Genomic DNA, 15,043 nt, shown 5'->3' with positions numbered 1-15,043 from the left:
AATTTATTTCAACATGGCCTACTATAATTACAGTAGCCTACTATAATTATAGTAGGCCATGATTTCAAACGATTTACATCATTTAAACCAAGTTATAATATAAATCAGTTTTGTTTATTGTTTAATTTGAAGTTTGTTTATTCATCTTATTACCAAACTCGGTAAAGTTTTTTTTGAAACTTTGAGTAACTAATGAAACTATGATAGTAAACTATTGAAAGTTTCTTTTCCCGAAAACGGAGACATGGATACCTTAATCACCTATAGCTGATGGATTAAAGAAGATCATCGCTGTGTACTCAGTCAACATTAAAAAAAACATAAAAGGTATTTTTAAACATTTCCGCGACAATTTACTAGAGTTTACTGAGCATCATCTCACTAAAAAGCACCAGTCTGAGCAATATTGCAGTCAAAAAGAAAATCTCGAACCAGACCAAATTTTGATACACTTTGATTATTCACAAAACTATACATGTGGTTATCAGGATGCTGTTTAAGCTGCTTATTGGTCGCAGTCAATTATTACCTTATTTACAGTTGTAATCTATTGTTACCAATTAGAGCCAAAATCAGTTGTAATAATATCCGAAGATAATGATGAAACAAAACGCGCCACTACTACATAGTTAAGTGAAATATTTGACCTCTATTGCATTGATTATATAAAAAGTTATATTATGGAGTGATGGTCCATGCACTCAATTCAAAAATAGGTAGATGGCCAAATTCATACAACATTGCTCTGTGATATATCATTTTCAAAGTATAGAATGGAACTTATTTGCTACCTCTCACGGTAAAGGAGTAGTTGATGGAGTAGGAGGGTCATTAAAGCGATTTGTATGGAACACCGTAAAATCTCGTGAAGTGGTCGTCTTAAGCGCTAAAGACTTTCTCTTAGCATCAAATGGGTGCAAAACGTATGTTAGATTTTATCAACACAGACGATATTAATCTAAGCTGGGCCTTTATAGCTGATAAAATAGAAGAAGTGAAAGTCTTTACAAATATTTCCAAAATGAATTTCTGGCAAGTAAAAAATGAAAAGTTTTTGGTTTCAAAATTCTCTAATATTTTGTGATGGGGTTGCGGAACAATTTTAAAACTTATATATTAGTAAAAAAAATTTACTATTCTAAGATATTTTTTTCCTATATTGGATTCCCGGCTCCTTAAAACATTTGCGAGGCATATGAAAGTACATACTCCTAGATATTGAGTTGTATTAAATAGAGTTAATAAAACAAAAAAAACAGGGAGCATAAATAACATTAAGCGTTTGTTGCCTACTCCAAATAAAACGATCCCAGTATTGAAGAAACATCATGGATAACCTTGATAATGTTATAAAGTTCGTATTTTTTAACATAATATAATTGGTTTTTATAATCATTTAGCTTTTACTATGTCATTAATTGCGTTATTTGTTGTTTTTCTTTTTTGGCTTTTTCGTTACGACCGTCACAGTTACGACCGTCACGACAAAAAACCTAATAAAATTCTCGGAAAACTTCAAGCAAAATCTATGAAACTCACCATATAGTAAGCTCAATGTGTAGTTAAAGAACACAGCAAAGGATTTTTTCTTTCACTGAGTAGATGGCTGCATAAAGATTGACAAAGTTTATTTGTTTAGATTTGTCAAAAAGTAAGTGTTACGACCGTCACGCTGCATTAAGTTGATTTATCAAATAAGTTGAACACTTGAGTGATTTAACTTTTGCATACTAAATTATATAATAGTATTTAACATTTCTGGAAATTTTCATGTAAATACCATTCTTGGTTAATTTTTAATGGCTAAAAAAGCGTCAAATGTTATGACCGTCACTTGCGTGGAATTTCCCATATATATATATATATATATATATATATATATATATATATATATATATATATATATATATATATATATATATATATATATATATATATATATATATATATATATGTATATATATATGTATATATATATATATATATATATATATATATATATATATATATACAGTGGTGGCCAAAAGTCTTGGGACAACATATTTTATGTTACAGTAAATATTTTAAGTAAAATAAATAGAAAATTAAAAAAGTTCTAAATATTTTTTTAAACAACATTCTCTTTAAAAATATACCTCAAACCTTCAAAAATTATACTTTAGATCAAAAATAAATTTTTTTGGTCGTTAAATGTTTTGTTCCAAGACTTTTGGCCACCACTGTATATATATATATATATATATATATATATATATATATATATATATATATATATATATATATATATATATATATATAAAATATAAATATAAATATAAATATATATATAAATATATAATTGATACCAAATAGTGACATGAACGTACGGTTTCCGTAATACCTTAGTTGAGCTGCTCAAGAGTTACAAAAGTTTCGCGAATACACACCCAGAAACGTAGGAAAGGTGTTACTTAAAATCAAGCAAAATAAGAAATACTCGTAGAAATCAATGCTTTATTCGTGGAAACAAATAAATAAATAAAGAAATAAATGTAAAAATTATAAAGAAATAAATGCAAAAAGGAAATGTGAAAATGTAAAAAAATTATAAAGAAATAAATGTAAAAATTATGTTAACGAAGTTGAGACAAAATATTTTTGCTGCTAGATTATTCGCGTTATGAAAAAAGTTTGGAAAAATGAACCTTAATCAGTTACAAAAATGAAAATGGAACCTTTTTTATAATTGTTTTACAGCATAATTAAAAATATTCTTGAAAAATAAAGTTTAACAGATAATAAAACTTATTTTGTCTTTCTAGACCATTAAAATTCATCCCTCAGCATTAAATTGGAAAGTCGCCTAATAATTTGACAGATTGTTGATGAATCAGTGAACAGAAAGAATGACGTTTACATTTTGGATAACTTGGAGCAGTCGCCAAAAACAGTAATGATAATTTGTTAATAACCGGACGTGAAGTACTCTTTCATCCTCAAACTGATATTGTATATTGGAAAAATGAAAAAGAAAGAAATACCAAAGAGATAATAGAAGTTGGATCAGAATTTTGAAGGCAAACAATTCCTAATATATTTGTAGATAATTTGAATTTTTAAAATTTTAGTTCGTGAAAATTTTTACTATGCTAAATTTTTAGTAAAAAAGAGTTTTAACTTTTTTTTAACATTTTAAATTATTCAATCTAATTTATGGAACGTTTGTTTTTAAACTAAAAGAAGTTTTATAATAATATTTATTGAATAAATTACTTTTAAACTTTTCCTTTTTAGTTACATGGTTTTTCAATTTTCTTGTTCTAAATTATGCGTAAAAAAAAAAAAAAAAAAAAAAATGTTATTAAACTATATTACCAAAAAACATTTTGCGTTAAAGATTGTCATTGGCCTGTAAAAATACTCTGCGCTATTCTATAATATTTGGATCAGTATCTGTGATGATCCGCAAATTGTTTGTTTCATTTCCGGAAATTTAAAAGCGTGACATTTCAAAGACATAGATAACGAAGGTTTTAGCAATCGTAAAATACCTATGTGACCGCTTAAGTCGAGCCATTGAGTAGAATGAGTAAAATAATATCATATGAACACAAACGTGCAACGGAATCGAGTTCCAACTATAGATCCTAGTTAATAGAAAACTTTAAGTAATAAAAAAAAGAGAAACTGCTATAACAATTAAAAAAAAATAAATTGGATTATTATATAGTAGTAGTAGTAGTGGTAGTAGTAGTAGTCGTAGTAGTCGTAGTAGTAGTAGTAGTAGTAGTAGTAGTAGTAGTAGTAGTAGTAGTAGTAGTAGTAGTAGTAGTAGTAGTAGTAGTAGTAGTCGTAGTAGTCGTAGTAGTAGTAGTAGTAGTAGTAGTAGTAGTAGTAGTAGTAGTAGTAGTAGTAGTAGTAGTAGTAGTAGTAGTAGTCGTAGTAGTAGTAGTAGTAGTAGTAGTAGTAGTAGTAGTAGTAGTAGTAGTAGTAGTAGTAGTAGTAGTAGTAGTAGTAGTAGTAGTAGTAGTAATGATAATTATCATAACGAAATAATAATAATAATAACAATAATAATAGTAATAATAGTAATAATAATAATAATAATAATAATAATAATAATAATAATAATAATAATAATAATAATAATAATAATAATAATAATAATAATAATAATAATAATAATAATAATAATAATAATAATAATAATAATAATAATAATAATAATAATAATAATAAAAATAATAATAATAATAATAATAGTAATAATAATAATAATAATAATAATAATAGTAATAATAATAATAATAATAATAATAATAATAATAATAATAATAATAACAATAATAATAATAATAATAAAAAGTTAAACTAATAAATTAGTTTTTAGTAATTAGTCTGCAGACTAAATTTGGTTTTATAGGACCGGGGGAATAAAATGCAAAAAAACATGCATGAAAAAAAAAGAAACTGATAAATAAAAAATGTATGAAACCATAATTGTAGATTATCGAAATAATCGAAAAAAAAGAAAAATAATTGAAAGCTTAACAAACCTGGGAATACTTTTGGTGTTGTATTGAGACGCTGTTGCTATGTAAACAAGCATTTTAACTTTTTATAAAAGTCTGAGATACCTATTTAACATAAAATTAAAAAACCAATTAAAGATTATATCAAAAGCACCGACGCATTATAAACATAGCGCAACAATTCAAATTACGTCTGGAATTGGAAAAAAGATCTGAAAAAGGGGACATTAGAAAGACTTTTGGTATATTGCAAAATAAGTTCCAGACCTTGTAAATAAATAAATAAACTATTAACATTTAGTTTCAGTTAGGTTATAAAAAAGATCCATTGGTTTAAGTATAAAAGTTTTTTTAAATTAGGCAAAATTGTTATGTTTTAAGTGTCACATTATTCTGTGGTCTAAAATAATCCAACAAGGATTTTCAACTTTTCCTTAAAATGTGTATAAAACTCTATTCCCTATTCCTTTCGAAGTTCTTATTTCATTTATTGCTCCGTTTTTTCGTAACACACAAAAAAAGAAGGCTTGAATAACAATATGTAGAAGTGTGTTTTAAAAAAACTGTTTGAAAACAATTTGTTTTTCTATTGGCAAATGTATAAGCAAACGAGCTTGTATATCATTTAATTTATTGCACGCTTTACAAAGCCTGCTTTACAATAGTCATACAAAAGCTTTCTTTCCGGTTATTATATACGATTAGAAATTGTGTGATTAGCGTAATCTTTAATTTTAAAAGTTTTTTTTTCATTAGACATTCATTCTAAGGTTCTGCGATTTAATAAAAGCTGAAAATCTTTTACTGTTAAGTGACCGTAAAATATTACTTGACAGCAAAAGGCAACCTAATTTTGAAATCAATTGTAACGACTTGTTAGTTAAGAAAAAATTTGTGACAATAATCAAAATATTTAAGTGGAACACTTGAAAGTGAAATCTAATCGCAATTTTTAAAAGATGAACTTTATAAATAGACTTTTATTGCGAACACGTAAGAGAGTTTTCCTAAAAAACCGTGAAGATTTTTAGAAAAATCTTTTTTAATTTTTCATTTTCCATTTTCCGTTTCGAAATTTCATTTTGAAACTACAAACGGAAAGCCATCTATAGTTATTCGAATTTGCTAGTGAAGCTATTTTTCATATACTGAAAGGCGATGACAACCTTTTAGTATTTTACAATAATGACTGTAAGAACTAGAAAGAAGTCGGGGGGGGGGCATAGGAGCACATTCCGTCCAATAGTCTTTAATAAAATAAATGCACTTTTTTATTTTTGTTCAACTTTAAATTTTTGTCACAAAACGTTTATTTAATGCCATGTGCAAATCACTTTGCGCTTGACAAATCTGAATTTTGAAACCTACTATGTTTAAAAACTAAAAGTAGCCCGACCGAGTTTAGGTCTGATTAAATGTCCTTTTTTCGATTCCAACCTGTAAGATCTTCTGACGTTCCTGAAAAATTACCTCTATTAAAGTAACATTTTATGCTGTTTTTAAAAGTTTTAATACTCTTATGGCTGTAAGAAAAACTCTTTCGCAAAACAAAAAATTGTGTTCTTTTGTTATTCCGTTAATTGCAACTGCTTTTTAAATTTCACCAAATTAAATCGCAGACTTCCATGGTTTCCATGGAAATATTGAGATAAACTCATGATTTTAGAAATAATCTACATTGTAAGTAAGGAAATGAAATGGTTATCTGCGTTACCTTTTAACTGAATCATTCAAACAAAAAAGAATTCTTTAAGAATTAAAAAAACCTTTTTATTTTTTTGTGAGCGCTGTGTTCTTTTTTGTGGTCTGAAATAATCCAACAAGGATTTTCAACTTTTCCTTAAAATGTGTATAAAACTCTATTCCCTTTTCCTTTCGAAGTTCTTATTTCATTTATTGGTCCGTTTTTTTGTAACGCAAACGTTATTTTAATAATAGCTACATTTTTGTAAAGTCATGAAAGTTTTTAAAAGAATTTATGGAACTGGACCTAAGGACCAAGAGATAGTTTCTTCGCTCAAGTCAGTGTCTGCTTCTAATTTACTTTTGATACCATCAAGAAACCATGTTAAAGTCTTCATATGATGCGATACTTTCGCGTATTGCGTATAGGAAAGTTATAAAACGCTGAAGGGATAACGTTTAAAAAGACGGATTTTTTCAGCTTCAGCTGAGAAACCATCAGCCAATTGATTTCAGTAGCATCCAGGTAATTATTTGGCTTTTATATGGGATGCTGACTTTGAGAAGTTTAGGTGGCATATAGTTTGTTTTATCCATAACTTATTTTGGTAATTGCATCAACAAGTTTTTATTCATTTATTTTCTTCCAGTTTTTACTGTAATATTATCATTGTTAATATTACTTTGTGAATTCTAGTGTGTTGTTTTACAGTAGAATCCATTTACATTTATCTTTTGTTAAGTATTATTTGTAAACTCTAGTTTTATTTTTCAAAAGAACGGTAGAATGACTCGTGCAGAGAAGGATGAATCATGTAGCTATTATGACATATAAGTTCGGGGCACGTGCTTATTTAATTTGCGAATTATTATAAGCAGCGGAGAAAACTAAAATTAAGTAGAGAATTAGACCTGTCTAAACTTTGTTTTAACGTCCGCGAGTGACCAAGGATGATATATTACCGAGATGTAATATTTAATTTTGAGACATCGTTATGACCTCATTATCACATATAGGACATCATTACAAAAACATGATGCGTATAAACGAGTAATTAGACAAAAACCCTTATTCAAAGTTTTAAATCCAGATTTTTATTTTTGAATTCAGTTTTTATGCTAAGGCCGTTCAACGATGGCTATTTCAACTTTTTTTAAAATTATATGGTAATAATTTACAATAGAATGAATAAACAGCCGTTTAAGGCAGTACCATTTTCCTTGTGAAAAGGCTTTAGATCATTGCTTAGATCAGCGTTATTCATTATAAAACTTAGTTTTAGACTTATCAGGCGCGTAAAATTTCGCCCTGCAGCTGTTCTGAAAAAAGTTGTAATTTTGTTCCTAGTAAAAAATCATAAAGTACCAATTTTGTTTCATGAAGCTTATTACAATCTCAAGCCTAAACTTTTAGAGAGAAAAAAAAAACATCAACTTAAAATAGATTTTTTGATTAATATTATTACAATTTAGAGGCGAAAATAATAAATTGCTTCATTAAAAATATCTTCCGGTCATTACTCCGACTCACAAAAAAGGCACATGTCTAGATAAAGTGTATTAAAACCTCGTGTTAATTCTAATGTTGCAAACTATAGTAAGATCGCATTAAGGCGCCTGATCCTACGCGTCACGTAAAAAAAAAAAAAAAAAAAAAAAAAAAATGATTAGAAATTTGACACAAAAAATTAATTAGGAATCCCGCATGTATAAGCTGAGCAATTAAAGTCATTACATTACATGGGTTTGCGGTCAAATCAGACAAAAAGTGTTTTGGAAAAAGAAGCTTCGTTAAAGAAAGAGTTAGTAATTTGTTAGCACACTCAAAATGTACCCAATGTATCCAGCCTTTGCTTCTCAGGTAACACTAATAAGTTTTCACATACTAACACAGCGGTAAATACTACACTAGCTTTCAATTAAGTATGAAGGCTTTAGTTTTTAAATTTAGCATGAGGAGAAATACAACAGACATTCCTCTTTAATCTTTTGGTTGATTTTATACTTTCGTGTTTGAAGTATTATGAATTGCCTCTTAGGAAGAATTTCATCCTTTTGTGGAAGCTTGTTTCCCTAAAGTAAAACTTCAATTTGCATATTTCTGGTTGCACTACCAAGCAAGAAAAAGACGGTTTATTAAAAAAAACGAAAGATCGATGAGGATGGATGAGATGTATAAAATGAGGAGAGAAATAGAAGATCAGCCGATCGAAGAAAAACAAAGATGGGCTCACAATCTTCTCAAAAAGCTGAAGAAAGACATCAAACCTGAATATCGGTAAGAATTTTAATTATCGGATATCTGTGTTCCGTATCATCTAGTACCTTCTAGTGGCCTTTAGAATAATCAGGACATTTTTTTTTAAAGTTCTAAATATCAACATTTTGATAAATTTTAGAGGTTTAATACGAAAAGACAGTCAACTACAAAAATCTTTGATCTTAAATTAAAATTTAAAAAAAGAAGGATTTTAAAGATCGGCAGCAGATAATATTTGTCAGTAATCAGAGCAGGGATAGTTCGTCATAAAAAGGGTTTATTATCAGCTTTGAGTTGGTTCAAGTACATAAATTCAGTACATAAATTTACTCAAAAATTTTAATCATTTGTCCAATAAAATCTTCATAAAAAATTGGCGGCGATTTGAGGAGATTGAGAAAAAAACTTTCATAATAAAGAGCCCTCCACTTTCGTTTAACAAATTTTTTAATTGGATTGCGCAGGAATTAGGACTATTTTTCTGGCACATCATTGTTCAAATACCCGGATTAAAACTTTGTAAATTAAAAAAGATGTTATATTAAATTTTTTCGGAGATAAAATAGAAGAAGAAAGCTTCCGACATTTTTTCTTTTCTTAATTTACATAAACAGTTAATGAATTTTTATTTTTGAAAATCCGCTGTGGGTTAATTCAAAATTAATTAAATTTTTGGGCTTATTTTCGCAATATTTCAATTTACTTAACAATTTGATCTCCTAAAAAATGTTATCTACTTCTAACCAATAATGCAAAATTCTGTTTTGCATTTAACAAAAATATCTTGCCTAATGTATATATACTTACTCTTATTGTTTTGCCTGTAGTATTTATTCTTACTCATTATTATCATCATCATCATCATTATTATTATTATTATTATTATTATTATTATTATTATTATTATTATTATTATTATTATTATTATTATTATTATTATTATTATTATTATTTTACTTTTATTTTCCAACGTCTCTTTCTTTTCTTAACAAATACTCAAAATAGGTCGACTAAATGTAATACTCAAAAACCAAGTACTCAAAAATTACGAGGAGTGCACAATAATTAGGAGGCGTTAATGAACATAATGTTTATTGGATGAATATTGGATATTAATATATATCAAATTATATGTAGTAAATAATATTTAGTAGTATTTCATTCTTGAAATATCAAAGCAATATTTAGTGCTGTAATTTGGTGAATAATGTCTTCCGCTGCATACTATAATTCGCAAATTAAACAAACACGTGCCCCGAACTTAAATTTTATAATTGCTACACGATTCTTCCTTCGTATTACACTAAAGTTCCTTGATGAAAAAATTTAATGTAAATCTTTTTAGCCTTAATGATTTATTTTTAGGCAAACAAAAAAAATTTTTGGTAACTTCCAATCACCTAAAATTGAACTCCCCCCGTTTTATTTTTGCTGTTAAAACGCAGTAATTGTTATAAAGCTGTCTCTCCGTCCTCTTTATCCATTTATTCTCAAAAATTATTCGAATAAAACTTTTTCCTTACTTATTTTTGTCTTATTAGCGATGAGTTTATAAAAGCCATGAAAGGCTTTGACAGTGACTGTGTTATATCAAATCCTGATCAAAAGCAGAAAATGCGAAGGATAGATTGCCTTCGGCAGGCAGATAAAGTTTGGAGGTAACTAACTGCGTATTTTTTAAAGCAAAATTTTATGAATAAACTTTACGATTATAGTTCCTTATATGAATATTAGTTTAAATAAATTCATTCATATTTTACTAACAAATAATGATTTCAGCTTTTTTAGTTCAGTAACCCGAAGGTATAAAACATTTTACCCAGGTTTTTTAATAAACTTTACATAACTTTTAAAGTTTTTCCAGTGGTACAAGACTATGTCTTCTTCTTTGTAATTACATAAATTAGTGATATAAACTTTTGATTTGTAAATAAATAAAAATTTTAAACAATAACTTCTGTTTGCTCTGTTGTAAAAAAGTAAAACGCAGCAAAGCGTTGTATACCTTCAGGGTACTGATTCAAACGACTTGATTAACAAGCGACTAAGTTGAGTGAATCTGATTGTTCGTTCTCTCAAATAATCACCAACGGCTCAATTAATAGCGTAATATCTGAGATGGAGTAAAAGTAACTAAACTCAATGAGTTTTTAAATAATACACTCCGTCTCTGATATTTGCGCCACTTGGATCCAATATGCAACTTTCTTTTAAGATTGGATTTGGTAATGATGATACTATTTCATGCTGCACCTCTTGAAAGTACGGATGGAGAGAGACTTAGCAAAATTCCGAAATGTAAAGAACCGTCGCTATGTGTCAATCCGTCCCATATTGGGGTTGTAGCTAAAGAATTAGATCTTTTTATTTCTAAGAACTTGTATCAAGCTGGTAAGGAATATTTCTATTAAAATTTTTTTACAAATATAAGATCCACATTAAAAAATGTAATCAATAATTTTTTTAAAAAAATGTTTTGGTCTCAGGTATTTTACTTCCACTTGTTTTTAACCGTTATTATTTATAGATCCAACTACCGGACCAAACATGTTATTATCCGGTGTCATCTCAGAAAGTGACTTTGATCAGTATAATAACATATCAGGTTTGTAACAAAACATATTATTTTATTTGAATGACTTCAAAATCAGTTATAAACGCAATGTTCTTAAGACTAAGAGTTGAATTTGTACTTGTTCTTAGATATCCCTTCGCCGTTATATTCACGTCAGCTTCAACTCTCTCAACACGTTAATATTAGATGCACTCAGAGAGTTCACCCATATCAATACCAAAGGTCGAACGCAACTGACAACAAGTTAATAATGTACGAAGGAGACGGAGCTAGTTACAGTGACACCGACTCTGGTAATTTTTTAAAATGACTAATGCTAAAAAAAAAAAAAAAAAAAAAAAGGAAAAAAGAAAAAATAAGTTTTATACCACAATATTTTAATATTGTCACTTCTAAGTGTCAGCTTGTTTCTAAATTGTACAAGCAAGCTTAAGTTTTTTTGGTCGAGGCATGCGTAGAGAGGTTTCTTTACCAAGCATATAACTATATTATTAAATTAAATAATGAATAAAAAATTAAAAAGACAAAAGTAACTTCGTAATAATTTTAGGTGTTTGTACTCCGCCAAAGCTAAAAAATGAAGCTTCCTCACTGAGTCCTACTGAAGTTAACCCAAGGTACAGTATGATGTTAACAAAAGCCCACGTGTATCAACAACAACAAACAGAAAGCCTATACTTGCCTATCAATAGAATGATTTTAGAAGGTATTTAATTTGTTTTCCAGTTCTGATTTTTTGTTACAATTATTTTAAGCAAGCTAATTCTCCTTCACTTGTTAAAGCTTTAAAGCACTGGGAATGTATTTATTGATTTCTTCAAATTTAAATTTACAGGAGACAAACTAGGTTTTATGGCAACATCCAATAGACCTCCACTACATTACACAAGCAACACTCCATGGCAACTAAACTCAGCTACATTAAATGTAATAAATGACCCTACAAATCAACATCATTCGCATACAAACTTTAATGGCATCGATAATGCTTCGCTGGCATTTAACTGCCATCCGAACGTGTTTCGAACGTTCAGCGATAAAAGAATAAACACAAATCACATGGCACAGGTGACTATAAAAAATTGATTTATTAGACGTGATATGCTTTAGATAACAACGTGACTCACCGTTTATAAATGTACCCAACCTTTCTTTATTAACTTTAATTTTACTAGAACACCCAAGAATACGAAGTTTTGCGTCAACCTATTACATTTAATGCTACCTGTAATACCCCGAATGTAACAATATCATCTTCATATAGCTGCTCTTCTCCCTCCAGTGGATTGTATTCACAAACATTCGAGTACCCTACTGACGGCAGTTGCGCAGGAGCACAGCAAGTATGTGCAAATGGTAAGATTTACAACTAATGGAAATGACACACAAATAAGTTATACTGCACATTAGATTACATGTAATGTATATAAAGATGCAATAATATTTATAAAGTGCACTCTCAATTACATATTCTTTATACATATTCTGCATTAATTGCAGGCTATGGAACAAATAACATGATGCAAGACTATACAATTCAGTCGTCCATAAACTTTTGAAGTTAAACTTGTTTTAAGAAGTTCAGTAAAAAACAACAACAGCAATTTGAACAAGCGAAAGAATTGCTTCCGTTCTACAAAAACGAAAGAAGGTCCCGCAAATTATTTAATTTAAATAGATACGTTTGAATTAATTTCCGTATAAAGAAACTCTTTATTTGAAGAGGATTTAGAAAATATTAAAAGTTATCTATTAAAAGCCATGTTTGTATGCAAAAAGATAGGATTACATCTTCCGAAGGTAGAGAAATTACTTAAAACCAAAACCATTGCTAAATTGAAAGGTTTTGGTACATTAAACTGGGTTCTGTAAACTGTGTTGGCACATAAGACTTTGTTTCTGCATTTCTTCTCAAAAGAAAATTGTTACAGTATTATTATCGGCTTTATTTATTTAAAATACTTTTGTAATTTATGAATATATATTTTTTAAATTGGAGTTAAAAAGAAAGTTAAGAATTATTATGAAACGTCTTTTGCTTCCAACCTTGACATAGAGTGTATATTAGTTAGATCCAAGTACCAGTGGGTTATAGTAAGATGTTATCCAGAACCAAAGAAAAAGGTTCTTCCCCAATACACTTTTCCAAATCAAATTCCAATTAATAAAAAATTGTTTGTGTTGAGCTAAGAAGTTTAATTTAGAAATAAAACTTGTGTAACCACATTATGTTTTGAAACTAAAAGTACGCAATTTGTGCCAAGAAATTTTATTGGTTAAATTTGGAAATAATGACTTGAAATTTGAGAGGAAAAAGGAAGTATTATTAAGCCATGCTTGAATGCACCACTAATTTTCTAATATTGATGATTACGTCGGTATGAGATCTGTCTGATAGTCATATGATTATGGTGAGTATGTACTGGTGAGGCAGTTCTTATTTTTACCATTTGGTTTTGTACATTTGGCATCTAACGGTTCCAAAGATGTGCTAATTTCTGATGACTACAATAAATCTCATTTGTTTATATCGGAAGACTCGGCTTAACATGTCTTATCGATCCGTGGAGACTTATTCGTATCTTAGTTGATACTTATTTTCTGACCTCAATGAGTTGGATGAGAATGTTGTGACAAAACCAGGTTATACATGTTTTCTAACATTGGTCATGGCATCTTAAGTGAGTTCGTGCATGTGTCTTGGAGTTACTACATATGATGAGGGTTTAGATTGTTCCAATGTGATCAATGTTGCCATTATTTATGAATACGTATTTAAGGTGAATGTATTCTTCAGTGCGTAGTTCTTTCTGATTTAGTCTAATGTAAAGCATTCCTTACCCCTTACCCCTGCCCCCACTCCCTTCTATTTTTTCATATACATCTACCAGAAATTATTGAAACAAACATCGAATTTTACGTAATTTAACGTTAATTGTTTCCAATTATTAAATGGTAAGCATAGAACTTCTTGGAAGTGACTTTTTTGTTTCTACATCTGTTTAAGGTTGTATTTGTCTTACATTAATATCATACCTGTCCTCTACTCGCAGAAATGGGAATGGATATTTGAGGGCATCAAATGAAAGGTGTGTGTCTGCAATGCGTTGATATCTATGTAAAATCCTCAATACATCTTGGATTGTTTCTCATCTCAGTCCATTGATATTTGTGCATCGCTGATCAGTTTCTCTTCATTTTCGATAAAATTTTTGGTCTTGCTTTATGCACTTGCAAAAATTTATAGTCTTCATTGGGTAGTGGCAGTAATGATCCCATTTTCTGATAGACCCTTGGTTTGAAAAAAAAAAAAATTATATTCAACACTATTAGTGTTGATCGAAAGAAGTCATGTGGAAGCAAGGATTGTACGCTTTTATATTTCGAAGAAAGTGCTTTGATTCTGGAGTTTTCCCAGTCATGTAATGTAGAAATTCCTGCTTCCAGTGGTAGTAATCGAATTTTTCCTGTCATATAACAGAATCCTGGTATTTCTCTACTAAATTTTTTCGCGTTGCTAAATTTTCAGATGTTATCAATTTTTCAGATTATATTGTGCTTGTGTTTGTATTCTTTTGTTGGGTCGTAGTCCAATACTTCAATTTTAGGTTGTACTCTTTACATGGGTAACTTGCGTTCACAAATGTGAGGAGGGAAAATTATATTGAAAACAACAATCGAAAAATGCAAACGCGATGATTCATCAACCTATCATGTAAAAAAATAAAGCGAAAAGAAGAAAAGTTAAAAACAACTGGGAAAAGACGTAGTCTCATCCACCTGCCATATAAATAAATGATGGATAGGTATTGCAACCGAAAACAAGCAAAAACTTTAAAAGCTTTAAAAAATGGGGTCTTACAGACAAAAGATAAAAGGACTTAGAGGGATAACAAGATGGATTTTTAAAGAGAAGCAAAAGAGAGTTTTGAAAATATTTTTAAGAAGAATTTTAAAGAGACAGAACTTTTTAATAACCAGAAGAAGTAAAGAATTAAACTGAAGTTTGAAGAA

General features: G+C 28.8%; 1 protein-coding gene and 1 long non-coding RNA gene across 5 annotated transcripts; both read left to right on the top strand.

Annotated features, from left to right (window-relative positions):
• On the top strand, positions 1–1,822 carry LOC149894744 (uncharacterized). Of its 2 annotated transcripts, none has more exons than XR_016456487.1 (2): positions 1–1,545; positions 1,640–1,822. It is a non-coding gene; the product is annotated as an uncharacterized LOC149894744 (long non-coding RNA). The 2 variants fall into 2 exon arrangements; XR_016456490.1 differs by having other exon boundaries at positions 7–1,545; positions 1,627–1,822.
• Positions 1,823–6,450: 4,628 nt separating this feature from the next.
• Positions 6,451–12,944, top strand: LOC145192222 (uncharacterized). 3 transcript variants are annotated; one of them, XM_090065897.1, is made up of 10 exons: positions 6,451–6,720; positions 8,234–8,472; positions 9,996–10,112; positions 10,670–10,845; positions 10,982–11,059; positions 11,158–11,322; positions 11,580–11,735; positions 11,865–12,097; positions 12,205–12,385; positions 12,530–12,944. In XM_090065897.1, exons 2-10 carry the CDS (start codon positions 8,351–8,353, stop codon positions 12,586–12,588), a joined length of 1,287 nt encoding a protein of 428 aa, XP_089922023.1. In that variant the 5' UTR covers positions 6,451–6,720; positions 8,234–8,350; the 3' UTR covers positions 12,589–12,944. The 3 variants fall into 3 exon arrangements, with proteins under 3 accessions (XP_089922023.1, XP_089922019.1, XP_089922027.1); XM_090065893.1 differs by lacking the exon at positions 6,451–6,720 and adding an exon at positions 7,924–8,055; XM_090065901.1 differs by lacking the exon at positions 6,451–6,720 and adding an exon at positions 7,987–8,055 and having other exon boundaries at positions 8,238–8,472.
• Positions 12,945–15,043: the final 2,099 nt, after the last annotated feature.

Source organism: Hydra viridissima, unplaced genomic scaffold (genome assembly GCF_058129835.1).
Source record: "Hydra viridissima isolate aposymbiotic clone 2 unplaced genomic scaffold, HvirCarnegie_v1 scaffold_1, whole genome shotgun sequence".
In the NCBI taxonomy this organism is placed as follows: domain Eukaryota; kingdom Metazoa; phylum Cnidaria; class Hydrozoa; order Anthoathecata; family Hydridae; genus Hydra; species Hydra viridissima.
Note: the sequence above shows the minus strand (reverse complement) of the source record. Positions and strands in the feature narration are given on the sequence as shown.

Coding starts and splice junctions, on each gene's coding strand:
- LOC145192222 (XM_090065893.1), top strand. CDS start 8,023: ATGTACCCAATGTATCCAGCCTTTGCTTCTCAG. Junction 11,060..11,157: donor TCAGTATAATAACATATCAG/GTTTGTAACAAA, acceptor ACTTGTTCTTAG/ATATCCCTTCGCCGTTATAT. Junction 12,386..12,529: donor ACAGCAAGTATGTGCAAATG/GTAAGATTTACA, acceptor CATTAATTGCAG/GCTATGGAACAAATAACATG.